Here is a 26,714-nt window from a genome sequence, read left to right as displayed (position 1 = left end):
GGAACCTCGGGTGGCTGGGTGTGGCTAAGTCAGCCTCAGCTGTACAGTCCAGATTACAGCTCCATCATGCGATTATCACGTCTCCATGGCTTACGCATTATGGACCAATATCTATTATGAACTCAAATGACACGGAGCTGTCAGTTCATTGACTATACTAGGCATCTCTAACAAATCGTGGGGTTTGCCGCCCTATTGTTGCAAAGCTTGACCTGCAATCAGCCCTACCATGTACAAGAAGTCCAGGACAGAGATCAGCATCAACTGAATCGTGCAATCACAGGAGCAATAATTGTGCTGCCTAATAGATCTTGATTTTATCCTGCCATGCAGTTCATTGACCAGTTTGGTGGTATGAGATTATTAAGGCTTGTGTACGAGATACGTGCCTCTTTAACTCGTTGGCTCCAGCTGGTCCCTTCGTTCCTTCACTGATCGGATCTTTCCTGGCGCTGACCCTCGCCGACCCTCCCTGGCTCCATTCCATGTCACTTCAGCTCCACCGGCTTTCTCTTAATCTCCCTGCCCTGCCCACCTCTGCTCAATCTTTCTCTTCGCCCCTGATCCCGTATCGTAATAATTGACCTCGTTTGGATACCCCCTTCGTTGTTGTTGCTTCATTTGCTCCCTCGGCTCCCTACCACTTGATTCCCGTCAGTGACGGGTTGCGCTCGTTGAATATCAGACATTATGGCCTACTCAGGTATTTGCCCGCCCAGGTTTTCTATTAATTGGTCTTCTCTGACAATTCATTGTTTCCGCGACAGGTGTTGCCCCCAATGCCAATGTCTCTGAGACCGAGACCCCGGTCGACGTCACCTGCGGCCCTCTCCTGAACTTCAAGAATATGGATGTCACTCCGTCCTCGTCCATCTGGCACGGAAGCGTCTTGATTGTCACGAAGCCCAATCAGGTTCAGCCTCGACTTTATTTGCGTCAAGCCGGCCCCGTCGTCCCCGATCCTGCCCTTACTCAAGCTGTCGCGAACACCCAGGGCGTCGCGATTGACGGTTTGCGCCTCTTCGAAGACCCCAAGAAGGCCTTTTGGCGCTTTTCGCTCACATTGCCCCTGGAAGACTACGAGGTGCGCTGGTCATACACAATTCCTGGGCTTCGCTATTCCGAAGGCGGCGAGGTTCACTCGCCTTGGGACTTTGTCGTTCCTTCGCGCACCCAGTCCATGCGCCTCATGTTCCATTCCTGTAATGGTTTCTCCGTCGGCACTGACATGGACGCCTGGATCGGTCCCAACCTGTGGAACGACGTTTTGCGCGTGCACGCGCAAAAGCCCTTCCACGTCATGATTGGCGGTGGTGACCAAATTTATAACGACGGTATTCGTGTGGACGGTCCGTTAAAGGAATGGACTTCCATCTCCAACCCTCATAAGCGGCGTGCGCACCAATTCGACAACAATTTGCGCGCTGCTTGCGATGATTACTACTATGCGAATTATGTACGGTGGTACTCGACAGAGCCGTTCAAAGAGGCGAACGGTCGGATTCCTCAGATCAACATCTGGGACGACCACGACATTATCGATGGGTTCGGCTCCTACACTGACCACTTTATGAAGTGCTCCGTCTTTCGCGGCATCGGTGGTGTAGCCTTCAAGTACTATTGTTTGTTCCAGCATCACATTGCGCCGCCGAAATCCACTTACACAACCGATGCCCCGCAAACTATGCAAGCTATCAATGGTAGTGCAGGTGCCGATCCGCGGCAGTTGGAGGGTACATTTGTCCTGGAAGATCATGCGGAGGATGACAGCTGGATTATCGGCAAGCGTCCTGGCCCATACGTTGAGGAGAAGAGTCGAAATCTGTATATGCGTCTCGGTAAACGCATGGCGTTCCTCGGCGTTGATGCGCGTACAGAGCGTACTCGACACCAGGTCAACTATCCGGACACTTACGATCTTATATTTTCCCGGTTGGAACAGGAAGTTCTTGCTGCCAATGGCGATATCAAACATCTTATCGTACTCTTGGGTGTCCCAATTGCATACCCCCGCCTCGCGTGGCTCGAGAACATCCTTAGTTCGCCACTCATTGCTCCTATTCGATTAATGAACAAGCGATTTGGACTTGCCGGTGGCTTCTTTAACCAATTTGACGGGCAGGTAGATTTACTGGATGACCTCGATGACCATTACACGGCCCGTCAGCACAAGCGCGAGCGCAGAGAGTTCATCCAGCGCCTCCAAGACTTTTCCAAAACTCATTCGGTTCGTGTGACGATTCTGGGAGGTGACGTTCACTTGGCGGCTATTGGACGATTTTACGCGAACCCTAAGCTGGGTGTCAGCAGCGAGAATGACCCCCGATACATGGTCAACATTGTTAGCAGCGCCATTACTAACAAGCCACCCCCCAAGGCCGTTGCCAACCTACTGGCGCGAAGAAATAAGATTCACCACTTGGATTCAGAAACCGACGAAACACTAATGAACTTCTTCGACGGACAGCCAGGGGGCGCAGACAAGAGTGCCTCATGGAACAAGACTACGATGCCTTCCCGCAACTATGCCTGTATTACTGAAATAGAAACGCCGGCTACAAATGGTGATGCCACTCAGAACAGCGCATCATTCCCCATACCGAAAGACGGTCATTATCCTTTGCACATCGGCGAATCGACGGCTGGATCTGCTCATCCGGCCGCGGATGGCGCTGCTAGCACGAGCGGTCTGCATGGCGGATTGAACGTTGCTATTCGGGTAGAAATCAGCCCTCAGAACTGCGAAGGGGCCGCCCATGGCTATGGGTTTAGCAGTATGTTACCCTCATATCTTTTCCTACATCTTCATTTGCCCAACTGCTTTGACATATCTTGGAACCTCAAACTAAATTCAGTATAGTCCCTGCCCTGTCGTACACCCGGACAGAGAATGACGCCCGACCGCACTCTCGTTCCCGCTCTCTTCATGCCGCAGCGGCATCTATTCGAGCCCGCTCGCGCCAGCGGGAAGAACGCCCTCAGACTTCGACCTAATACCGCTAATCGTAAAAAATGGAATACTGCCTGCCGGCAGAGAGTAAGAGTATTTTGTGCCGATATACCCAGTATCTCATTGATACTATTTATCTTCTTTTAATGTTGTGATTTGATCATTGGTATATATCCCCCGGCTTGTTTGGTTGTTCAAAACGGTCTGGTCTGTTCTGTCAATTCGAGTAATGATCTGGCTCTGTGCTTTCAAGATATCAATCTGTTAATAACTAGTGTCTTATTGATAATCATACATTATATAAGAGCCCAACAAGACGGTAAATGTACCCAAACAAAACCTTCCAAGAATCATGAATAGGGTTGGTCAGGACTCGTCAACGTAACAGTCGGATCAATATCCCTCGTGCTTGTAAGATCAATATTGAAGCCCCTCCGCTGCCTCAGAACACCTTCATTTGGCTGTGCTGCTCGAGGTGTGCTCTGCAAGGGATCCGACGCCGCCTGCGGCGCTACTGCCGACGGTCCGATGCCCAGCCCTAGAGGTTCGGTTGGCTTGCGCCGCCGGACGACCTGGTAACCCTTGTCGAGCTCGATTTCGATGGCGCACCGGACCTTCAGCGCGGAGACAGCGGGCCAAACGCCTCTCTCGCCTTTGAGAATCCAGTGCGCTAGGCTAGCTTGGTCTGGATTCTGGAAGAGTTTGGGAAAGTCGCGGAGCCGCAGGTCTGGGACTAAGGTTAGCTGCGACCCGGGGACAGTTTCCTCGATGAGGAGTCTGGCTAGTTGGGCAGGTAAGAGGCCGATGTAATTGAGTTGGCGGAGACAATGCCCGATTTCGAGGGCAATGAGGCGCGCCAAAGCACGGGTTATATTCCAGCGACCCGTTGTTGGCCTGCGGTCGAGGAAGTTGAGCTCTGAGCGGAGGAAGGGGATGATGTATGGACGAGCTTGGGAGATGATGAAATGGTTTACGTTGAAGAGCTCGGCGATCCGGGAGAGTGGCGATTCGCCTTCTTCGTAGTGAGTGTGGCGCCAGGGTTTGAAGACGGCGTCCTGACTGTGTGGCCAGGGAACGATCGAGCCGGTTTCATCTTTGCAGTATATTGTGACAGGGGCGTAAAATGAGTTGTTGGTGGCGTTGGAAGCGACGGCGGCCGACCATATAAGCTGTGTATATAGTGGTCAGTGGCTGTATGAAGGAATGTCAGAATGATAGCGTACCACGTTTGGGGCGGTTAGGTAGTTTAGTAGATTTGGCGTCCCGCTCTTGCCTGAAGTCGAGACTGTGATGTTCAATATGCGCTTTGACCGAGCATAAGCCTCCTCGAATGTGAGGTCTCCCAAGTTGGCACGAACACACTCTTCTAACACTTCGGCCTCAAGGAAGTAGCCTTTGCTAAAGTACCGCTTCGTGCGGCGAAGCAGGGTCGTTAGCCCGCCGTTTGCGAGGCCCGATGGAAGGAGCCATCTGCTGACCCAGGACGAGGACTGCGCTTCATCCCGCTGACGATCAAAGGCAGAGAGATCTATCTCTTCGCCATCTAAAACACCCAATAGCTCTTCTTCGCTGTGGACACCAACCAAAGCTGCGATAAGAGCTCCCGTGGCCGTCCCAGTGATAATCCGCGGCAAGAGGCCCTGCAGATGAAGGGCCTTGACGACACCAAGATGGCAAAGACCAAATATAGAACCGCCTTGTAGAAGCAACGTCGATCTTCCGAAAGCCTGGCGCGTGTCGTGAAGTAATTCTACCTTGGCCTGGGAAGTGAAGCCGCTGTCGTGTACCGGGGCGGTCTGTAGCGCCGTCACATGCTGAATGGAGAGGGCGACCTGTGTGATGTAGTCGTCAATCAGCAGCTTCGTGCCAGCATTGGCATGCAAGAAGAGCTTGGGAGAGGTGATATTGCCAAGGTTGCGAACGAGACCTGATCGGAGCAGGTTGACCAGCATGAGAATGTCGTCTTCTTCGCGGGCCGTCATCAGGGCCGACAGCCTGCCCATGATGAGGCGCGAATCATAGCGTCTGTTTGATGGATTTTGTCGCCTGAATAATGTTAGAAATTGATTCTGATTAATTTATGATTGGCGAGGTCACCATAGATCCAGGCTCAAAAGCTCATCTAGCTGGTATGCGCTCTCCTCCCAGTCTTCATAGTTCGTTGCTATCGCCATGCTATGACGCAGTCGAATTCGAGGCGACTTTGACCTCCACCATGACAGAAGTCTCTATCGAACGAGTGAGAATGTACGGTTCACTAAAATCTGGCCGGCGAGTGTGAGTTACCTCTTTCCAGAAGAGCGTCACATCCAGCACCATGCTGATGACTGCGAAGATCAGGGCGTAGACAGCCATTGGAGGCGGTTTTATCCAATTTGCGACGAGTATATCAATTTATTTGGAGAATGTCCCCATTCTTGATTCACATGTGCCCAGTACCCATCGGGTCGCGGAATAGGTCATGGGAATGAGACGGTGGTGGAGGGAGGTGGAAGTGGGATGGGTGCGGGTTGCATCACAAGCAAAACGGCCGGAGAACTCATCCAAGCCCCCGTTATCCCCGACATCTGCAACTACACTGGCGGAGTTGTTTACACAAAATATTTGTATGCGTGTAGACTTGAAAATAATTCTCGCTTTTCTCTACACTCCCGACAAAGAAGAAAAAGGGCATAAATGCATTTCATGGTCTTGAATTTTTGAATTTCATTTCGCTCTGCTTCCTGGTGCAAGTTGGCGAAAATAAAAGGAATCTCCAGACACCCAAACTACCCACCGAGCGGACATTATATCTATTCCTCAACGATGTTACCCTTCTCAGAAACGTACAGACCGTCAAGGAACTGGCTGCAGTTAGTAAAATGTTGGACCAAATCAGTTCGACGAATCTCACCTTTCGGATATCCTTGTTTCGGACTCTGCAGATCTGCTGGATGTCGGCGGCGCTCTGGGAAACAGCCTCCAAGGAGTTACCGGAGAGCTGGAGCTCATCCTTGACGTTGGGGGAGGCCTGGATGTCGACGCCGGGCTGGCAGACAACACGACGAACGTACTTCTCACCCAAGAAGTTACTGATACCAGTTAGCATGACCATCCAAAACATCCATGCCGATAGACGTGAGACATGATCCGTGATATCTATCTTGTCTCATCGGTCGGTCGCGAGAGTTGCATACCGGATCTCAACATCAAACTGGCCAGTCTCGGCGTTCTTCTCAATGTTCACGTTGATGGGAAAGTGAGCGTAGACGTAGCGCATCTTGTACTTGAAGCCCTTGGTGACACCGATGATGAGGTTGTTGATGATGGTGCGGACGGTGCGGAGGGTAGCGACACCCTTGCGAGAACCGTGGTGCATCTCAATGGAGATGACATCCTTCTTGGGGCGGCCGAAGGTGACGGCGATGTGGGAGAGGTCCTTGGTGAGCTTGCCTATTGGAAATACATGTCAATGCCGTCCGATTGCCGAATACCAAATGTTTCTGGTGTCGAAAGATTATTTGGCTTCCGAATGCAGGTTGGAGTATGCATACCTCGGGGTCCCTCAACGGTCACGATTCTCGAGCGAATGTGAACCTTCACTATTAGGCAATTCGAATCAGTCCCAGTTCAACAAGACAACCGCAAATAGCATCTCCTAGTCCCAGCGTCGAATAATCCAGCTCTTTTCATGGCAATCGCATTCCCTGAAAGCCGCGTAGCATTCGTGTTCTTCGCAGTGCAGCCAACAACCACCATCCAAGCCATGACATGTTGTATCGCCCTCCTCCAACTCAAAACGCGAATGAAGAAACGAAGGTCGCAAGCTCACCATTGTCGGGAATCGGCAGCGTTTCCTCGGAGTGAATGTACCGCATCTTGACTGCTGCGTGGGATTAGGATGTCCGAGGGGGCAGGTTGTCGATGTCGTCGAGCAGTCGGGTCGTCGAGAAGATCGAAAGTCAGTCGGCGCACACAATTTCCCGGTGGTGGAGCGAAAATCACGAATCACGGGGTTGTGCGTCGCTTAGAGTCGAATCGGGCTTAGCGCCTTTGTTAGGTTCTAGGGTTCCTCTCTATACCCGTCAACCACAGCCTGCGGAAGCACCTACGCATCTTAAGACGGGCTCTTAAACAGTCAAAAACTCGATAATTATACACTATGTTACCGTGAATCATTTCATCAATATATACAGAGAAGAATAATAAGGATAACGCAGTCCTGTCCTGTACCTTCCCCTCCGCGCCAAGACCAGTCAGATAAGGCGGAACCTGACCAAGTAGACGGATGGGAAAACATTATTACCGCAAGTCAACGAGATTTAATCGGTGCTGTCTTCGTTTCGGTTGACATCTTGGAGCCATTTACCACCAAGGCTCTTCAGTCTCGGCGCCAGCTCGTCATGGTCGTCCAGGGCAGCAATATCATCGCCGCCGCCGATACTCCTTCCGTTCACCAGGATATTCGGGACAGTATGTCGGCCCGTATTCTCTCCTAGAAGGGACTGTAGTCGTGGACCAAGTGGGTGCTGATCAAGTTCCACCACGAAGGGCGCCGGTACAATTGTGTATTTGCCCAAAAGAATCGCCTTGGCCTTTTTGCTGAAGGGGCAGTAAGATTTGGAGAAGATGATAACTGTAGCGCATCAATGAACGGAGACCGAGGAATTGCAGCAAGATCAACTCAAGCTTACCTGGCGACCGCTTCAATATATCGTTTAACTCGGCCTTGGTCTCTGCCAGCTCAATCTCAAGCTGTTTCTGCTTCTTTTTCTCTTCGTCCTCGTCGTCCTCCTTCCAAGGTGCGGCCTCCGCATCAGTCTCGGTCTCTACTTCAGATCCCCCCGGACCCTTTTCCTTAGGTACAGTCATCTTTGTCCGACCCGCGATAGGGATCTCTTCCGTATCCTGGTCGGCGGAGGCCTGGAGTGGCTGCTGCGGCTCCGGTTGGGCCTTGGGGATCGCTGGCTCCTCCTTGTCGTCCCCTTCAACATATGTATATTCCTCGCTGGGTTTGGAACCTGGTTGTTCCTTGCCCGTATGCGATAGATAGCTCGGCGCTTTTGTGTTCCCCGCACCTGCCTTCTCCGCGTTTATCGCGGCCACGGTCGATTGGTAGAATGTCTGATTTCGGACACTCTGGCTGTCGCTCTATTCGGTTCGTTGGTTAGAAGATCATTAAGTGAACGTATCGAGATTGTTTGACAAGGTCTGCGTACCGAGTAATGTAAGTACAATATGAACACGATCAAGGCCGTGGCGGCCATGAACCGGATGCGCCGCTGGGAGAACATTTCGGAGCGATTTGATCTTTGACGGGTAAGGTTCGAGGTATCTCAGAGGTGAGTATGATAAGCCGTCAAAGATAATGTCAAATATATTCATGAATGAGTGTACAGAGTATGCCCCTGGTGCATAGATTCAGGGTCCCTCAAAAGTCACTGTTGCGCTGATAGCGGGTCAGGTCATAGGGGCTTCGGCACATCGAGACAGGACATTTGGCGAGCGAGCACGGAAAAATCGGGGCACAAATTAGGCCGTTGGCGTTAATGTTGATAGCACCGAAGAATCAGACTCGGCGCTGTAACCTGGAGAGAAATAAGGATGCGGCCGTTGCGATAGGTCGCTCGGAGGTCCCTGAGTCCTGACGCGTGGGGCTGGGGAGGAACAAATGAACCCCGAGGCGGCCCGTGGGCCCCGTCCGTACACCAGGCCATACACTTGACTGGCGGCGAAGTATCGAATAGATCACCCATGTCTCTGCAGCATATAAGTGGTGTTACCAGGCATTCAGATCAGTCCCTCTTGGCGTTTGTTATTGTTATTTGTGCATGAAGAGACTTGATATAACTTTTGTCTATTATAAATTAGATTATGAATGTCTATGTTATGGGGTATGGTGTTATAGTCAATGGTATCATGATCAAAATAAAACCAGAAATCAAATCAGGAACGAGGGGCTTGTGAGGTATATATAAACGCAGAGAAATCAATTCCGTGCAGAGATCCAAGCGAGCAACCGCAAAACCCGCAGCGGCTTGGCTCGGTAAACCCGGCAATTCATCATATGAAAGAATAAACCGGCAACGAAGGCGAATGGTTGACAGCATCACTAGGCTCGAGCCAGGCTAAACCGCAATCATCGCACCTGAGCGAGTGCCGAGTGTCGCTTTACGTTTACCTTGAACCAGAGTCATCCAATCCTCCCACTCTTTGGCAATCTCCATCAAGACATTGCCCATCACTGTGGCTGAGGCCATCAATCCGTGACCTTCGCCTTCGAGAACCCGGACCTCGCAGCGCCGCATGGTTTGGCCCAACCAACGGACATTATCAACAGGCACACGTGTGTCTCGACTTCCATGGTGAATCACAACATTTCGAGTGATGTCAACATATCGAAAGCCAATGGGTTGATGGCGCTCTAGGCAAACCAACAAGTCCACAGCTGGATTGGCGTGGGTTGTTGCTAGTTCCCAGATTTTATGCGTCAGTCGATTATCGTAGTCCATTTGTCGCTCGCGTTCTTCGGAGTCGACGTCTCGGCTGGTGATGACCTCGACTTTTCCATCGTTCGCTGTTTGAGAATCGCGAACCGCCTGGATATTATCCATTGACTTGAAAACAGCCTTCTCTGGCTGCTGTTTCACATCACGAGCATCAAGGGAAACTGGACGAGCGCCGCCGTCTTTCATAGTGGCACGGCGCTTGCTTCGCTTCGGAGATTTGGGTAGACTGGACGTGAGACTTGAACTCGTGGCACTCATAAAGCTCGAGTTCGCGATTTTGAGGAACGAGGCTGGCAAAGCCCGAAGGAATCGATGCGAAACGGGCACCGCATTATTGGGGACAGGGGTTTTGTATGAGCCAATGTTAGACAGCTGAGAGGGAGGAATCCATGGTGCTAACAGGTGGATACGACCACGAATATGCTGTGGTATCCTCAAAGCTGTCGCAAGGGCATAGATAGACCCGGCAGAGTGGGCCAAAATGGAAAACTTTGTGACTTTTATATGATTACAGACAATTGCAACGTCATCTGGAGAAGTTAGCAACAATTGGCAGAAATCGGGGTAGAGACCTACCAGGCCAGCTGAGGGGTGTCCCAGCATCAGTCACGTAGGGACCACTTTCACCGACACCAGGTCGGTCCAATGTCACGAGTCGGAGGCCTAGTGACCGTGCTAGTTCGTCGTAGAAAGCCATCAAATACCTCGTAAGCCCCATACCAAGGCAGCAGAGTACCATGTGGCCTTTTGGATCCCCGACTTCCGAGAACGCTATCACACGACCGCTTGTAGGGTGGCGCACCCTCTGTGTCAACTTTGGTGATGTTACATATTCAGAGACTGCAAAATCAACTGAATCTGCGCTGGATGGTCGCTCCTCTACTACAGCCGAAGATCTAATGAGAGAGATCGGCCCAGATGGAGAGCGTTTATGGAGTCTCGGCGCTGGTTGAGATTCCACAGATCGCCTGTTCCGAAGTCTGTCCATGGGATCGGGCCGGTCAAAGGATTGTCTTGCCGCGAAGGATTGCGACGACACAATGCTTGGTCTCGGAGCGATCTGGGAACTATTGCGAGGGAATGATCGACTTTTTCCAGTCAAGATTGCTGGAGAAGGAGCGCTCTCATCAATGATCAACTCATGCTGCACAATACTGCCACCGGTATCGCTCCGTGCGCGCGACGGTGGCACTGTTGATGGTTCCTTTGCCGGTTGTTGCGGTGGAGTATTGGGGGTATTATCAGTTTCCAGCTCGCTCTTTATCTTGAGCTGCTGGTCTTTCAGTTCTTGAATCCTCTTCGTCACTTGTTCAGTTTCGTTGCCGACCCCAGCAATTCCACTGTCTGTTTTCATCTCCCCACTAGCCTTGCTAGCTCTGCTAGCAGTCGATGGATATCGGCTAAGACGACCGGTCTTCCGATGCTTCGGACTTGAGGAGTACCCATGACGCAGAGACGACTCCCGAGCAGGTATAATTCTGCCACTTCCAATGCCTCCGGGTGTGCTTGGCCCGCTCTCTTGGTTGCTTTGCAGCGAAGGACGTTCCGTTCCTGGAGGGGTGCCCATAATGCCTTCCCTAGTATCATCCATCGCAAACTGAGTAGGCCTTCCTTCCTCAACCACGTCGGCCATTGAATGTAGAGAGCGCAAGCTGGCTCTATTACGAGGCACGTTATGCCGTAAGCCGTCGGTGTAGCTGTTCGTTTTCCGCAATCGGTCAGACTGCTTGTCTTTGTCCCCCGTCAATTCGCGCGACGACCTCCTAAGAAGACTCCTTAAACTCTTCCTGGAGCTAGTCGAATGGATACTCGCTGCCGTTGCAGCCTGCTGTGGGCCAGGTTCCGCGGTGATTGTGCCAAAGGCAGAATCCTCAAACGTGGCTCTGTACGAGTTGATTGAGCACTGAGAGGTCGGCCTTCCGGGAGAAGTAGGTCGCTCAGGATTGAGTTTGAATTTCGGGGACTTGGGGGACTTTGGAGATGGCGGCGCCCGTGCCATGCGAATGATCGGCGATGCTGCGGCATCATCCGGATGTAAGTAAGGACTATTCGGCGGTTCATCGACCGGATTCTGCGAACCGTAGGTCATGCCAAAGCCATGTTCACTACGCGGGCGCTGATCGGGTACGTCAAGGCTCTCGGGAGGGATGTAAACTGGTGATGAGGGATCAGTTTCCGAATCGATGCGCGGAACGTTCAAGTCGAAATGCGATTGCACGGGCACTGAAATAGCTGAAAGTGAAGATATTAGAGAAGTGATGACCTCGGGCGAGGTTGGGTCGGCTGATGCAGAATGACTGCTGGTCTGCGGGCGTGAACGGTCATTCTTGCGGCGCCTTGCGAGGAGCGAAGACTGGACAGTGGCTTCCGTAGTCGCGGAATGTTGCTGCTCCGCACGATCCATGGCGACTATTGACCGGAACTAGTATGCTTATACTCTCCAAAAAATGTTTCCTCTCCACCACCTCGGAGCTAGTGGGCAGTCACCGAGGACGATATAAGCGGGAGAGGATAGCGCGAGCTTGCATGATCCAGTGGAAGATCAGAAATCAAGGGGGAACACCGACTAGCTCAACGGCGCAAATCAATAATAAATTATTGACGCATCCGCGCGTGCCAGTCAGGTTGCAGGTTCAAAGTAAACTTAAACTCAAAGGTTGGAAAAATCCAGGGCGCCTCCAGAGAATGTTCCTTGCACCAGATTTCTTGCCACGACTGGAGAAACAGGTGGGACTGCAGCGCAGATCGAGAAAGACGAGAATTTCATCGATGGAGAGGCGAGAGAAAGAAAGAGATAGCAAAAGCAATAAGAGTCTAGTACTCAATAGAACCGACAAACGAATGGGGGTGGAGGGCACAAAAAGGAGCCGTCGAGAAGGAGGGAAAATATGCACGCGATATCTAACACAGTGAGGGGCAGAGGGATAAATTTGTAAAGAATGTGAGGAAGCAAGAATCATGGAAATGTAAGAAAGAGCGAACGAGAGAGAAGCACCCTCATAAGGCGTGATGAGAAGCGCTCGTAGTGAGTCTGTGACTCGGGGAGACCCCTTGGGAGACTCCTGGAAGGGATAGTATGGAGCGTCGACCTTGAGACTCAAAATGCTCGAATCAGAGAGGGCTCTGTGCATGGACTGCCCCACTGATCTTTTCCCACCTTACCAGTGGCAGCTGAACTGCCTGAGCTCTTCTTTCTACACGGTCTGCTCTCCACACAGTTCGCAGATCCAAATTTGAGGACGTGCCTTTTGTCTCGACACCCAAATCCGTCTTTCCAATCAGGCGGCACAGCAATGGCAGTCGACAAACGGCATTTGAGCCGAACTGATGTGAGCCAAACGGAGCGGTTGACCAACTTCTGAAAGAATCGCGGCGGCTCTTGTCTTTGACTGGAATTCCAATTTGAATTCGATGTTTTGAATGCGAGACAAAGAGTGTTTCAAAATCAAACTGACGACTCTGATAGCATATTGTACTATGCGATCTGGAGATAGGCTTTGTCGGCTTGTGGCACGGCACGAGATAAGGCGCTCTTTTTTTTTTAGTGTCGATACGCCTCGTGCGGAGCAAAGCTTTTACTACTGCAGGCTCTGGACTAGTCCATGCACGTTTGATACTTTTATCTTCTGATTCTGATTTTGCCCGCTCGTCTGTAAGGATGCTGCGACTATTGCTAGGGATTCGATGGGCTTGATGTAATACTGCATAACAGTCTCAAACTTAAACCTTGGGAGCTTCAAGGCAGGGCATTGCTAATGAGCGCTAAGGTGCTGATTGGCAAATCTTGGACACTACAATACGTCACCAGTCGAAAGCCTACCTAAGTAAACATATGGACTTGAAAGAAGAACTGCCCCGTGCAAAGTGACCACGCTATACGCCCGCTTCTCTTTCCCTGGAGAATGTCCGAGTGCATCTACGTGCTTTTCCTGTGTTATACAAAATAAACGGTCTTAATACTAGACCCTGGTCGATCATTACACTAAAGATAAGAAAGATGAGATCCAAAATTCCTTCTAGTCAAGAAGAATGCTCAAGGGCTCGAACATGGTCCAGGGCAAAAGCTTTCAAGGCTAGTAGTTGGCGTAATATGTAGTCCGTACTCGGGCCTCATATAGTACTTATTATGGCGCCGTCAAATTGCAGCGGGCATCATGGATGGAGAATAATCATTCTTTATTTTGATAAGCACGGGATGTTCAAGATTAGGGCTCCAGATGGTAGCGAGGCGAAAATCGGTCTTCATGCGCTTTCCGTCATTGTATTATTACACTGACCCTCATTCAGGAGTCAAGTGTAGAGAGAAACTATAAGATCAAAGTCGATAATAGGAGCGTTGTGCGCACTGTGATGAGTATATCTCCGACCCTGGTCCAGCCTTAAGTGACGCCTTGTTGCCCGGCTTGGCAAAACACTTGTCTGCCACAGCTCATTTGAGCACAACCCCCGCGCTTGTCCACGACGATTCCCACGGTAATTACATTCAACAGTATTCGCCCATACACATAGACTACTCACTTCGCGTCTATCGCCCTGGCCTCGTTATTCCGAGATATGCGGTGACCGGCGGCTGCCCACAGCTGTTCTGGTCCGCAATGGACGCCTACCCCCAACCTTATGTCGTCAATAACCTTCCATTCATCCTGCTTTGCGGCCTTGAGGCCGATGGCGCCCAGCAAAACCAGAATACAGAGGAAACGGTTTATCCACTTTTGAACGAGAATGGTTTCTTAATAGAATCGGACTTTCCACCGCTGGATGGGTCAGTTGCGGAGGAGTTGCGGGGTGTCTTTCTCAGTGAAGCTGTGTTGCAAGGCCTTCGAGATGATGTCTCCACGGACAGCCCCAAGGCCGAATACAAGATCAAATCTGCTGGACGCGTACGTCGCTCTTGAAATAGCTCACACGGGATTCTCGCCTCAGCTTTCGGGGTTGAGTTCCCTCATGCTCCGCCATCAACAACTTGGCTATTCCAGACCAATTTGCTAATGTCTTTGCAGAACTATAGGCTGCCCCCGCGCAAAGCCAATCCCCCGCCTGCGTCTCCGCCAACGAGTCCTACAGCAGCCCATGGCCATAACAATCATAATGGATCCCCGGTTATCCTTCATTCGCCTATCTCTCCGTTGACGCCAAGCTCACCGACGTTCCCCGATGGAATCATGACACCCCTATGGGCCGCGAAACACCAGGATCTAGTCCCATCTGCAGTGATCAACTTCTTCCCGTTTTGTCTCGACTCGACCATGAGCTCGCTGCGCGACAATCAATTGAAGATAGAAATCAATGGTTTAAAGAAACAATGGTCCTCTTCCGGTTATAAGTCCCGTTTCATCGTCGTGCTGCTCTCGGAAGAAGCTACCGGGGATGATTTCGGGGACATCGATGGTCGTGTCATGGGAATCCGCAGAGCAACAAATTTGGACCAGAAATCTGTTTTTATCCTTCCACCGGACGTGAGCACCGAAGAGCTGCTGGACTTTATAAGGTCTCTGCTATCTATCTTACAGCCCTCGTTGATGGAATATTATAGGGATCTATCCAAACACGCAAGGAGAAAACGAAATAGGGGCAGCATACCACCGCCAACGGCGCCACCGACTAGTGGAACCTCCCAAACATTATCGCTACAAGGATGGAATACTCGTTATGAATTCAAAATGGGAGTATTTGCAGAGTTCAGGCAAGAAATCGATGCGGCTCTCAAGAACTACGAAAGTGCTTACGAAACCCTATTCGGACAAGAAGTCTTCGAAAACATCGCTGGCTGGGACCCGAAATTCAATGACGCCCGTCTATTAGCCGATGCGCTTTCAATACGCATAATTCGTTGCTTATTACTTACCGGTCAAACGACACTTGCAGTGAAATTCTGGGTAAACCACCGAGGTCGCGTACAAGACATTGTGAACAGTCGCGGAAAAGGCACGAGGAACTATGGGTGGGAAGCTTGGGAAGCCAGATGGTCATCTGTGATGGCTCAACTCATTCATCAAGCGAACATTCCAGAGTTAACATCGGTTGGGATCCTTCAAGATCAATCCAGCGAGCATAATTCAATCTTCGTCCCGCGCGAAAAGAACCTTCCTCCAGGGAATGGGACAGCGCCGTGGGAGCAAATTCATCACGAGGGCTACTGGCTATACCGTTCAGCGAAGCATACTATGTGCCGGCGAACATTGGCGGAGCAAATACCCCCAGAAGATCGAATACCTCCCGGCCAGTCTCCTGCATCCCACATAGCAAGCAAAGCTTACCTTTACGACACATATCTTGCACCAGAACCTCACATAGAGGCCTCACAAACTGTGAACGGTGGTTTTGACCATTCATCACTCATATTGGATGCCCTTAAGGCGGCATTGGCCGAGTTCTCAAAGCGGAACCAGACGCGCATGACGGAGAGTCTAAGTTTGGAGATTGCAGAAGAACACATGCGTTCAAAGTCTTGGCAAGAAGCTTATGAAGCTCTTCGTCCGCACTGGCCGGCACTCACTTGGCGGAAGTCTGGGTGGTGGCACCTCATGGAGAAATTTGCCTGGGCCTTGAGGGAATGTGCCCTGCAGGTTCAGAATAGCGAAACAGTCCTAAGGGTCGACTGGGAACTGCTAAGCTGGGGTAAGCTCTTCACACCCTCTACTCACATAGCCCTAACTTGCTGATGATCCTCTAGCTTTCTCGCCGCGCCCTGACTGGCAGTACGACATCCATGCTAGTCTAAAGAACCTTCCTTCAACAAAACCGAAGCCATCTATTGTGGTCAAAGCGGAAGATGTTGTATCCAGTGGTAAGCCTCGTCCCAGAAAATGACACGGTATTAGCTGACATCTTGGGCCCTCGTGTAGTTACAGCAACATTTGTTTTTCACAAGGCTGAGGGCAATGTTGGCGAGCCGTTACAGGGTCAGCTAGTACTAAGGTCCTGCGCCCAGAAATCGTCTGCTCCAATTAAATTTGCGGAACTAAAACTCGCTTTCGAAGGCTGCCTTCGTCCGATCCGACTGCAATCAGACCAGAATAAAGATGCGGACACCGTTACTCCATGCATCATTTCATCCCCGTCCCTACGCGATCCTAGCGCCACGTCTGACACATCGGTCCTTCAGTCATCCACGAGTGGTTTGACGGCACTCACTGGGATTGCAGATCTGACTATTGGACCTTCCCAGACCAAGGTGTATGATTTGACTTGTATACCTCGAGAAGCAGGAGAGTCTCGGTTGGCTTCGGTAGCGCTTCTAATCTCGGAAGACGAATTTGACCTCTCGTGTGCTATCACGGACTTGGCTCAGCAAGAAACATCGTGGTGGCAGAAGGCCGCCAAAGGGCCCGCTCGCAGGCGAGTGGGAAAGGGTCGTGATGTCATGCGCTGCAAAATCCTACCTAAGCCGCCTAAAATTCGAATCACTGTCCCAAATATCGAGGAAATATACTATACGGATGAGCGTATTGTGCTTGATCTCGTGGTCGACAATCAAGAAGATGAAGCGGCTAATGTTGTTGTTGAAGCTAGACTTTTCGGCAGCCCTGAGTCCTCAGCCGAGATCTCTTGGCTTGATGAAGATTCGTTGATCGCATCAGGATCCAATACATCAGATGAAGCATCTCATTTTGTCAAACGGTCAGTGGGGGTTATTGGAAGCTCTTCAAAACGTGACTTGCCGCTTGTCATTTTCAACACCCAGAACAGTTTCGAATATGAGCTCGAGGTGTCCGCCGTTTATAATCTTGTTTCGGACGTTCAAACACCCATAATTGCTACTACACGGTTAGCAATCTCCATAACGCGGCCGTTTGAAGCAAATTATGAGTTCCTACCTCGATTAAATCCCTTGCCGTGGCCAGACTTTTTCACAGTTGACGATTCGGCGGGGTCGCCGGGGTCGCTGGGCCTGCAGCAAAGGTGGTGTCTCGATACGAAAGTGGTTTCTTTTGCCCGTCAACCTTTCGTAATTGAGAAGATGTCAGTTGTTATGCTCAGCGTGAGCGGCGGAGCCACCTTGCAGGTTGAATCTGAAACGCTCATCAGCCCGGAAGCACCAGTGATTCATCCTGAAGAACTCCGCCATTCTAACTTTATCTTGGATATCCAAAAAATTATCCTGGGTGACCGACGTCCGACATCGCTCATACTCGCTCTGGAGATTCAATGGCGAAGAATTGAGGGCAACGCAAGTGCCACGTCGACTGCTAGCTCTACAACAACTAGACTCGAAATCCCGCGCTTTGTGATACCAGCAGGCGAGCCTCGCGTACTCGCTTCGGCCATGCCATCGCAAACGCTCTCCGGCCTGATACACATGGAATACACGTTGGAGAATCCATCACTGCACTTTTTGACCTTCAACTTGACCATGGAGGCCAGCGAGCAATTTGCTTTCAGCGGCCCAAAGACGATTGTGGTTCAGCTGGCTCCTGTGAGCCGGCACTCCATCCGTTATAACCTGTTAGCTTCCGGACGAGGCTTATGGATCCAGCCTCAACTTCTCGTCGTGGATACTTACTTTAATAAGTCTCTACGAGTACTTCCCACGGAAGACATGCGATCAGATAAAAAAGGCATCCTGGTCTGGGTCGATGCAGATGATTAACGATCTTATGCAGGATGATGGGGGGACTGCCGCTGTTGCGCAATGTTTAACATGTATTACTCAACTGGATATGATATATACGCTATGAGTAAGATGAATAGAACACTTAGAGCTCGGAGTACATACATGCTAATACAATAGACGAAGTACTGCCTGAGGCTCGAATACGACTGGCTGCTCTTATCAGCTCCTAAAGAAGATTAGCACGGCACCGGCAGCTTTCCCGTTCTGTTAGGCGGAGAGCCTGCGAGAGCGACTGTCCGAGCCTCTAACTATCTTCAACCAACTCTCTCTGTTAACCTTCTGCATTGATTTGGTGTCTGGTTCCAATCACGGTTAACTCATATTTCAAAGCTCCCTCAGACCCAACTTGACCCTTTTGCAAACCGCCTAGCTACTCACATTTCCCAACGCCGGCGCCTACTCTTCGCTTTCAACCATAAGTTCCGTACTCCCAAACGGAACCATGGCGGCGCAAGCGGCGTTGATTGCCGATACGATTGTGGGGATGAAACGGGCCCTTCGCAATGAAAACGACAGTATGTTGAAATTTCTATGATCTGCGGGCTTTTGTTATTTTCTTCGCGCGCTCTAACCTTATCTGCTCAAGATTCGGGACCGGATGAACCGATCACACAGCCGACAAACAGAGGTAATAAGCTCCGGGGAAATGCAAGATATGTGAAAGAGGGCGCTATGGGATATGTGCACGCCGAGGGGCTGTATAAACAGGTATTTCTTGCTTTGAAATCCACCTTGACCGGGCTTGCGGCAGTTTGATCGGCTTGCGCGGCAACCGGCGCGAAATCGGCTCGCTAATTGCTGCTGAATACCTACAGAAAATTGAACACGCAGGGTATACCCGTTATGTTCTCAACCACAATCCCATTCGTTACGACTCGGAAGGCGACGAGCTTGATGACGACGATGAAGACTCAGAGGCAGATGCAGCCGTGGCGGAAGAAAACCCATTTTCCGAGATTGCGCTGGAGCGTACGTGACTCTCAATCAAATGACAAGAGCTTGGTTAACTTGGCCTGTTGACGATCTAGACTTTTTATGCCCGTTGAAGCACCCATCAGAACTTCCTACCCACCCTTCGTTATCACACGCATATACGTCCAAGGCTCTTTCGCATATGACACTGGCAATCGAGGCCAAACTGCGCCTGGAGAGAGCTTTATTATGGAGGGCAAGGAACCTACACCGGCAATTCCTCGGTGACGGGGGTTGGGCGCCGTGCGGCCTATTCGAGACGTTTGAAGACAGATTCATTTTTGGGCCTCAAATCGCCAGCACTAGACACAGCTCCCCATTGCCACAGTATGGTGCCGACGGTGCCAATTCGGGGCACAAAAATGCATCTACTGAAAACAATACACAAAACCCTTCATCTACAGCTTCCTTACAAGAAGCCCCGTCGCCTCATGATGTTGAGGCGAATGATGTTGAAATGACGGTCGAGTCAACTGAGGGAAGAGAGCATGCGCCTCGACATTCTGATGATAATGCTCCGAAAGAGCCAAAGTCCGAAGTTGTTGATACTTCGGTCGGCGACCTTCCGCATCATTCTGAAACTCGGGAAGACGGAGTCAAAGCCAATGGTGGTAGTACAGAGTCGCAAGGCAATCAAGAACGAATGTCCGGCCCTGGGAGGCCAAACAATGTGGCCAAGGGTGAAGAGACAAAAGAGCATGCATTCGCCGACCCCGAGATTCGGAACAAGGATGGCAGGGAAGAGGAAGCAGACGAAGATGTTGATATGGAGAACGGACTATCCCCAGAACCTCCCAGACGAATGACAACCAGAGCGCAGACCAACGCAGGCCAACCGCCCACCGACTCTGGGCGTGCTTCTCCGTCCGCTTCGAGCGATACGCTCAGTTCTCTCCCTATACCTCACCCACTCTACCTAGTCCCGGACTCTGTTCGGCCAGACCCCAACAATGGCTTGCCACCACACGAAGCGGAAGAAACTCGTCGGCTACTTTGGTCTTATGTCCAGAAACAAGAAGAAACAGTCCGCGGATTCGAACACATGCTGGAGACCCTATTGCGGGCTCTGCGGATGAAAGAAGACGTCTTTGAATGGTGCAAGGCCGAAGGACATGTCGGCGAGATGAGCGACGGAGAGGATTGGTATGATCGTGAGAAATGGGGCCTTGCTGAGGGGGAGGACCTCAAGAAGGGCGCAGATGAAGATGAAATTGAAACGGTGGAAGAAAGCCGGTCAAACAAACGGGGCAGAGGTCGTCGCGCATAAACGTGCACCCATCATCCGAAGCCGTTTATTCTTTCTTCTCTTTCTCGATCTTTTTGCGTCTACCTAGGTCTCATAGCGTGGAGTTGGCGGATAATTTTGCTCTCGGTTCTCGTTTTGGCTGTGACGTTCGTCTTCTGGCCTTGCTCTGATTTATTTCGATTGACATTTCTCTTCATGGACAATGACTCACAGTCTCAATACATCTGGTTCGCGTGGGAATGAGGAGTTTATGGGGCTCTAACAGTGAAACGAATGATATCCATACAATCAATTTTGGCTCTGGTTCAATGTATGAATTCTGTGGTGGATAATCAACGTCAGATAGATTTTCAGACTCCTTTTCTATAAGCTTCTATAAGCAATGCGCCTATTCTATGTATATACTGATTTGAGGTATAGCGGTACCTCACTCAGGGTCGCTCATCCGCTCACGATGTTGAATAGCACTTTCCATTGTCTCCACGCTCCAGCTCAGCTTTTTGCAGCCTCGGTCTTGTCTTTCTTGCTCTGCGTATCTTATGATGCATACGGAGGCTTCTCCGTACATGCTTGTGGATGTTGAAATCTGCCGTCAACGCGCACGTTTGCGCGGCTGGGTTACTCCGTGCTTTGGGCAGTTCACAGGCTCTTGCCGCCTTGCTTCAGCTTCGCATGCTCGCGTTGCCGCTTTGCGTATATCTCCGCGGTGAAGGGGCTACAAACGGTGTGCCAGGGTTAGCAGTCTGCTACTCTTATCACATCGGGTGATGAGAGGGAGAGGGAGAGGGAGAGGGAGAGAGCGAGACTTACTCCTCCCACTTCAGCGCAAACCAATACAGAACAAACACCAAGGCACTGAGAAAAATCCCCGCAACTTTACCCTTGTAAAGTGCAACGCCTAAGAAGTTCAGGGTACTTCCCCAGTACATCGGGGATCCGGTAACGTTGAAAGGAAACCCCGTAACGGGTGCATCCATGAGGATACCAAAGTAGTCTCCGAGATAGGTACCGGTCACGCCGAGGGCATACATGCTAGACAGGACGAGAACGGAGCCCACGGCGAAGAGCGTACCGCCGAGGATGGGTTGGTGCACTGGGGCATAGTAGGGCTGGTCTGCTAGCGCGAGCTGGTAGACGTGGTCGCGTAGGATGCCTAGGGAGAAGATGGTGACGGCGAGGAAGTAGCAGCCGTAGTAGGGGCTACCGAATATACGAGTCAGGAAGTGGCTGCGGTATTCTACGGTGATTTTAGTCCTTGGCCTGCTTCTGGTTGTTGCGTTAGGGTGTGGGGGTAGCTACCGGCACGGGCAACGATGCTGTGTCCGCCGAGCGGAGAGGTTAGCAACACTGGTCATGGAACGTTTTGTTTCGCCAGTTCGAACAACAGTACTGTGAGTTAAGGTATATACTCACTTCCAAAATATCGGGTTGAACGCAATGGACAGCGCCGCATCTACAAGATCAGCGGTTGAAAATCACATGCAAGACAAGGCGTGAATGAGCCAAGAAACGTACATTTCAAAGTATCCTGGGAGAAATCAACAAAGTCGGCGAGGGTCGTCATATTTGCAGAGTCCGAGATGGAATGGAATTGAAGGGTTGGGAGAGAGGAGAGGAGAAGAGAGGAGGTTGAAGTGGAGAGAAGACGACAATGGACGAGTGACGTCGTTAGTTCTCAATACTAAATCATGTGATAGCACCACCTTCACCGCCTATCTTCTGCTGCCGACCGCTCGTCATACTGGTGATCGGCGTCTTCAACTGCCATGCTTTGATCGACTCCAAACTCTTTTCGTGTCAGTCGGTCACTGCGGTCAACCCTCGAGAATGCACTCTCGGATTTCGAATACAACACTCTTGTTCCTAACACCATGAAAAGAGCTACAGTTCCAGTGTGACGGTGTGGTGAGAATGGCCCTGAAACTTCGCGATTATGTTATAGCGGGCTTTGGTGGTTTCATCGCTTGGGGCTTTGCTATCCACTGGCTTCCTGTTCTTAGATACCTTGGATATGCCCTGGTTCTCGGCGCCCTACTCTCATTGACCGCTATCATTGGCCTTGTACTCCTCACAACACGAACCTTAACGTCGTTCAAGCTCACCCGCTCCAAGTCCCTACCTGTCGCCTTTATTGCACGCCAGCACTGGACAAATGAGGTTCAATCGTACCAGAAACGGTCTGAGTATCAGTCGGAATCACTATTTCCACAATCACTCATTGTGTCTGAAAGCTTTGACGAAATCCTCTCGTTCATTACTCGTGACTTCATCTCGTCATGGCACCGCGGTATCAGCCCGAACCCCGCATTCCCCAATGAGGTGGACAAGGTGATACGGACAGCGATTGGAAACTTGCGAGATCGGCTACAAGCAGAGGATATTGTCTCCCTGGTCGTCTCCCGCATATTTCCCATTCTGACGACACATCTCAAGGAATTTGATATCGCGGAGCGATCAGTGCGGGGAAAGAACTTAACCCGCAACGTCACTGAATCCCAGGAGTTGGATCTCGCCATCGCAAGCAAGTATCGTGATGGTCACTTGCACCCGGCTGCAGTACTCTCACTATCTGACCAGAAAACGGTGGAACAAGAATACTTGCGCAAGATAACTGTTGGCTTGCTCCCGCAGTTGTTCCCTGAAAATGTCCTCAACAGTCGAATTGTCTCGGTACTTATCAGGGAAATTATCTCCTGCGCTGTCTTATTCCCTCTCGTCTCAGCAACCTCTGACCCAGATACCTGGAATCAACTGATGGAAGCTTACGGTCGAACCGCCCTTCAAGATCGCAAAACAGTACGGAAGCTTCGGGCTGCTTTGGACGAACATGCTTCTCCCGCCCCAAGGTCAAAGCGCAGCCATCCCTTCCCACGCCTTTCTCCTAATGATTCTGAGCGAGCTTTCGAACGATTTGTACGATCCATCCGTCGCTGTAATAATCTTTCAGACGCTCGGCGATTTAGAGCCCTTGTAGCCAGCCAGTTGAAACGAGAATCGACGGTGGAAGGGCAGGACCCTGTATACCTTAAACGACTCGAAACCGGAAAGAGGGTTCTGGATCAAAAAGTGGCAAAGCTTTCCACCCCTAATGCCCAGGCATCCCATGCTGCCGCTGCAGCTTCGCATTTTCGCCGGAAAAGCTCCTCAGCGACTCAAGAAGCGTCCCTGGTTGACGTGATGCACGACGCTTCGGGTCTTTCATACTTCATGGAGTTCATGGATCGGCAGCATCTCATGTCTCTCGTGCAATTCTGGATCGTGGTTGATGGATTCCGTAACCCGCTTGAGGACGACTTTGGGGATGAGTCGTCACCCAGTTCCAAGATGTGGACCACCGCCGACAGAAACGATATGGCCCTCATTAGTGAGACATATTTCACGAAACCCGAACTCAAGGTAGTGGACGAATCCCGTCAAATCGTGAAGGCCTTTCTCAGTGCAGGAAAGCGAGCCACTCCCGAACAGTATCGCAAGGCTCGTACAGTGATACTGACTACTCAATCTGCGGTGCTGGAACAGCTGCAGGATATCTACTATCCAAAGTTCAAACAGTCAGATCTATACTGGAAATATCTAGCGTTTGATGACGCTTCTCAAAGTAGCATGGCTATTCCACCTTCCTCGGCCAACTCAAAGGATAGCTCGTCCCAGATCCGGGAAAGACGTCCCCTTCCTCCGTTGCTAAGTCGGACAACGTCTCAACCAGGTTCCAAGCCGAAGCAAGATCTACGAAGGGCTGCTATCTCATCAAATGACGTTCCCGGTTTGGGAAAGCTCTTTGACGACGAAGAGCCGACAAGGCGATCAATAGATTCTGAACGTTCGGCGCCTCTATTCGATGATGATTACGATACCGATCCGCTTGCCATGTCCACCCAGAGTCTTAATCGGGACGGCACGAACGGTGACTCAGAAAATAGTGACAAGCAAATAATCGAGAACATGGAGGCGGCGTTAAATGATATTATCACCAACGAGCCGAAGAATGGGAGATTGGCGGAGCTCTCCGCCAGTGACCCGATCCGACAATCACCGCGCAGCTCGATTGAAGCCCCTAGGGTTGATGGGCGAGGTGATGATAAACTGAAACCCAGCATCGCCTCCCTTGGTCTTCTGGACGGTTCTTCGCGCCGCGGCGTGTTTGATGACGACCTTTTCCCTGAGCAGCAGAAATATCTTGAGGATGAATACGAAGAGCCAGATGGTGGAGATGGCAAGGACTCTGCAGACGAGGTCCATGAAGCGGCACCAGGAGATCTTGGACTGACGGAGGCAATTCAGGCGCTCACAAAAGACATTGAGAAGCTTGGATCGCAAGAATCAGTGGTCGATACACTGACCCGAAAGGCCGAGCTCACCAACAATACAGCAGAGCTCAGAATTTTACGAAAGTCAAAAACAAGCATTCAACGAGAGCTTCACCGCAAAGATATGCAACGTCAGCAGTACATGATCCAGGAGAGTGACAATAGCCTCTATGGCCGGTCGACCGTACGAATCAAGTCCATTGTGGTGGGCAAAGAGGAGGATGGTCGAGAATTCGCCATGTGTACGCTCACATCCCTCTTGTTTAGATCCTGACTAACTTTCGCAGATGTTGTCGAAGTGCAAAGAAATGCCGGAGAGCAGATGCCTGCAGCTTCCTGGGCTGTCGCTCGTAGATACAGCGAGTTCCACGAACTTCACCACCAGTTGCGAATGCGGTACCCCTCCGTGCGTCAACTCGAGTTTCCTCGGCGGCGAATGGTCATGAAGCTCCAGAAGGAGTTTTTGCAGAAGCGACGTCTAGCTCTCGAGGCGTATCTCCAGCAGCTGTTGTTTCTCCCAGAAGTGTGCAGGAGTCGTGACTTGCGCGCCTTTCTCTCTCAGCGAGCAATCATTCCACGTAACGAAACTCCGGGAGTCGGGGAGACCAAAGATCTAGTGACCCGTATATACAACTCCGTCGCTGATGGCATGGATGATTTCCTTGGCAACTTTGGCGTACTTGATCAGCTCTCAATCGCTGGACAGAATCTCATCTCCGCTGCCACCAACCAACAGCCCAACGCTCCCGTTACAGCTACAGACACAACGACTGAAGATGCCGTCACAACTGCCGAGGCCGAAGCCGAACTCAACGCCTTTGAAGATCGTGAGCTAGAACCGTTTATCAAACCTATTTGCGATCTCTTCCTGGAAACATTCGAGCTTAACAAAGGCAACAACTGGCTACGTGGCCGCGCGGTCGTTGTTGTCCTTCATCAGCTGCTCGGCGGCACAATAGAGCGCAAAGTCCGCGAAGGAGCCCGCTCTTTGTTTCAAGACGAGCATTTGGTCCGCTACCTCGCGCTAACAAAGGATACTCTCTGGCCCGGCGGTACATTTCGCGAGAATAAAGTGCGCACCGCCCCAGAACGCCTCAAGAGCCGCACAGAGGCCAGTTTAGTTCTTGCAACTCTCATCCCAGATCTCGCGGGGAGTGTCGTTGGACGCGCAAACGCTCAGGCTGCAGCAAGGAGGATTTTCGCAACGTTGAACAATCAGCGGCTAAACGCACACTTGATATTCACATTGTTAGACGAAATTGTCCTGGTCTTGTTTGGTGGTGAGAAGACTGCAGGACGGATACGACTCTGACAGTGACCCAGATCACGCCTTACCTTAATGATCCTTGAACGATAATGACTTGCATGACTACAACGGCGCCAACGGCCTGCCGATGTGTACCTGCTCGGACCTCCTGTATATTTAGACTTTGCAAGGTCGGGCGAGTTGTGAATCCCATGGATTTGGGCTTGTCTCACTCTACACGATGATGTTTGATTAGCGATGCCTCTCATAATTAATATATCTTCGCCTGTTTCATTCCTTCTCTCTGACTTGTGCTCGCGAGGAATATGCTGGTTTTAGCAGCACATGTAATTTATACGTCTTCAAGATAGCCTCCCTGGGTAACGACAGTTGCTACCCTCATAGCGACCCTCGATCTCAGTATCTGCACCATCATTAACGTATACTATGTCGGAGACAATATGTAGAAAAGACATTGGAGCACGCTGTAGAATCTGGCATTGGGGATCCAAGATACCGAGCTCAGAGTAACCGCGCTTTATTTTTCAGAAACCGAGCTTTTTGATAGGCTATTCGCCTGGGTTGTGGGAGTCTAGTAATGTCTCTGAATGTGGGGTATGGATAGGTACGGATACTCCAGCTCCACTTGAAATAACTAGTATAGAGCCACGTGGAGATATGGTGGAGCATGTGGCCTACTTCTTTACATAGAATCTTGTCAAAACAAAACCATCCGACACTTGAATACATCTGTCTCATTGAATCAATGTGAGAGGCCTGACCATTAAGATTGGCTCTGTGTGTACTGCGCTTTGGCGGTATGGACAACCGGAGAGAACACTGAGTGTAGCTGGAGCTGAGATAAAAAAACAACGAATATCAGATTACAGA

The 26,714-nt window shown here is 50.9% G+C and overlaps 10 protein-coding genes across 10 annotated transcripts; 4 read left to right on the top strand and 6 right to left on the bottom strand.

Annotated features, from left to right (window-relative positions):
- Positions 1-116: 116 nt before the first annotated feature.
- On the top strand, positions 117-3,272 carry BDV17DRAFT_47854 (uncharacterized protein). Its single transcript, XM_073764596.1, has 3 exons — positions 117-703; positions 768-2,774; positions 2,861-3,272. The coding sequence occupies exons 1-3, from the start codon at positions 691-693 to the stop codon at positions 2,992-2,994; spliced, it is 2,154 nt and encodes a 717-aa protein (XP_073616894.1). The 5' UTR covers positions 117-690; the 3' UTR covers positions 2,995-3,272.
- BDV17DRAFT_47859 (triacylglycerol lipase family protein) lies at positions 3,081-5,445 on the bottom strand. The gene is made up of 4 exons (XM_073764597.1): positions 5,237-5,445; positions 5,048-5,178; positions 4,174-4,996; positions 3,081-4,119 (listed from the first exon to the last, which is right to left on the bottom strand). The coding sequence occupies exons 1-4, from the start codon at positions 5,303-5,305 to the stop codon at positions 3,301-3,303; spliced, it is 1,842 nt and encodes a 613-aa protein (XP_073616893.1). The 5' UTR covers positions 5,306-5,445; the 3' UTR covers positions 3,081-3,300.
- Positions 5,446-5,540: 95 nt separating this feature from the next.
- On the bottom strand, positions 5,541-6,870 carry BDV17DRAFT_259733 (60S ribosomal protein uL6). Its single transcript, XM_073757465.1, has 5 exons — positions 6,762-6,870; positions 6,484-6,531; positions 6,127-6,382; positions 5,844-6,021; positions 5,541-5,793 (listed from the first exon to the last, which is right to left on the bottom strand). The coding sequence occupies exons 1-5, from the start codon at positions 6,805-6,807 to the stop codon at positions 5,743-5,745; spliced, it is 579 nt and encodes a 192-aa protein (XP_073616892.1). The 5' UTR covers positions 6,808-6,870; the 3' UTR covers positions 5,541-5,742.
- A 381-nt stretch (positions 6,871-7,251) lies between these two features.
- Positions 7,252-8,223, bottom strand: BDV17DRAFT_290043 (glutaredoxin; the record flags this gene model as incomplete). The annotated part of the gene is made up of 3 exons (XM_073761809.1): positions 7,252-7,565; positions 7,624-8,080; positions 8,149-8,223. 3 exons carry the CDS (start codon positions 8,221-8,223, stop codon positions 7,252-7,254), a joined length of 846 nt encoding a protein of 281 aa, XP_073616891.1.
- A 648-nt stretch (positions 8,224-8,871) lies between these two features.
- BDV17DRAFT_47811 (uncharacterized protein) lies at positions 8,872-11,956 on the bottom strand. The gene is made up of 2 exons (XM_073764595.1): positions 10,015-11,956; positions 8,872-9,968 (listed from the first exon to the last, which is right to left on the bottom strand). Exons 1-2 carry the CDS (start codon positions 11,840-11,842, stop codon positions 9,058-9,060), a joined length of 2,739 nt encoding a protein of 912 aa, XP_073616890.1. The 5' UTR covers positions 11,843-11,956; the 3' UTR covers positions 8,872-9,057.
- Positions 11,957-12,899, bottom strand: BDV17DRAFT_47792 (uncharacterized protein). Its single transcript, XM_073764594.1, has one exon. It carries the CDS (start codon positions 12,567-12,569, stop codon positions 12,072-12,074), a length of 498 nt encoding a protein of 165 aa, XP_073616889.1. The 5' UTR covers positions 12,570-12,899; the 3' UTR covers positions 11,957-12,071.
- Positions 12,900-13,866: 967 nt separating this feature from the next.
- BDV17DRAFT_259725 (uncharacterized protein) lies at positions 13,867-18,132 on the top strand (the record flags this gene model as incomplete). Its single annotated transcript, XM_073757464.1, has 4 exons — positions 13,867-14,318; positions 14,439-16,056; positions 16,112-16,225; positions 16,284-18,132. Coding segments are annotated over exons 1-4 (3,281 nt in total), but the record flags the coding sequence as incomplete, so codon positions are not given.
- On the top strand, positions 18,116-20,590 carry BDV17DRAFT_259719 (RXT2 domain-containing protein). The gene is made up of 4 exons (XM_073757463.1): positions 18,116-18,567; positions 18,639-18,760; positions 18,868-19,021; positions 19,081-20,590. The coding sequence occupies exons 1-4, from the start codon at positions 18,495-18,497 to the stop codon at positions 20,289-20,291; spliced, it is 1,560 nt and encodes a 519-aa protein (XP_073616887.1). The 5' UTR covers positions 18,116-18,494; the 3' UTR covers positions 20,292-20,590.
- On the bottom strand, positions 20,591-21,891 carry BDV17DRAFT_259718 (bifunctional phosphatidyl-N-methylethanolamine N-methyltransferase/phosphatidyl-N-dimethylethanolamine N-methyltransferase). Its single transcript, XM_073757462.1, has 5 exons — positions 21,786-21,891; positions 21,684-21,723; positions 21,570-21,586; positions 21,081-21,507; positions 20,591-20,985 (listed from the first exon to the last, which is right to left on the bottom strand). The coding sequence occupies exons 1-5, from the start codon at positions 21,832-21,834 to the stop codon at positions 20,910-20,912; spliced, it is 609 nt and encodes a 202-aa protein (XP_073616886.1). The 5' UTR covers positions 21,835-21,891; the 3' UTR covers positions 20,591-20,909.
- A 146-nt stretch (positions 21,892-22,037) lies between these two features.
- On the top strand, positions 22,038-26,175 carry rgsC (putative intermediate filament protein (Mdm1)). Its single transcript, XM_073757461.1, has 2 exons — positions 22,038-24,819; positions 24,865-26,175. The coding sequence occupies exons 1-2, from the start codon at positions 22,182-22,184 to the stop codon at positions 25,887-25,889; spliced, it is 3,663 nt and encodes a 1,220-aa protein (XP_073616885.1). The 5' UTR covers positions 22,038-22,181; the 3' UTR covers positions 25,890-26,175.
- The last annotated feature ends 539 nt before the right edge of the window (positions 26,176-26,714 follow it).

The sequence above is a fragment of the Aspergillus undulatus genome, assembly GCF_047715775.1.
Source record: "Aspergillus undulatus strain CBS 261.88 unplaced genomic scaffold BDV17scaffold_16, whole genome shotgun sequence".
Classification (NCBI taxonomy): domain Eukaryota; kingdom Fungi; phylum Ascomycota; class Eurotiomycetes; order Eurotiales; family Aspergillaceae; genus Aspergillus; species Aspergillus undulatus.
Note: the sequence above shows the minus strand (reverse complement) of the source record. Positions and strands in the feature narration are given on the sequence as shown.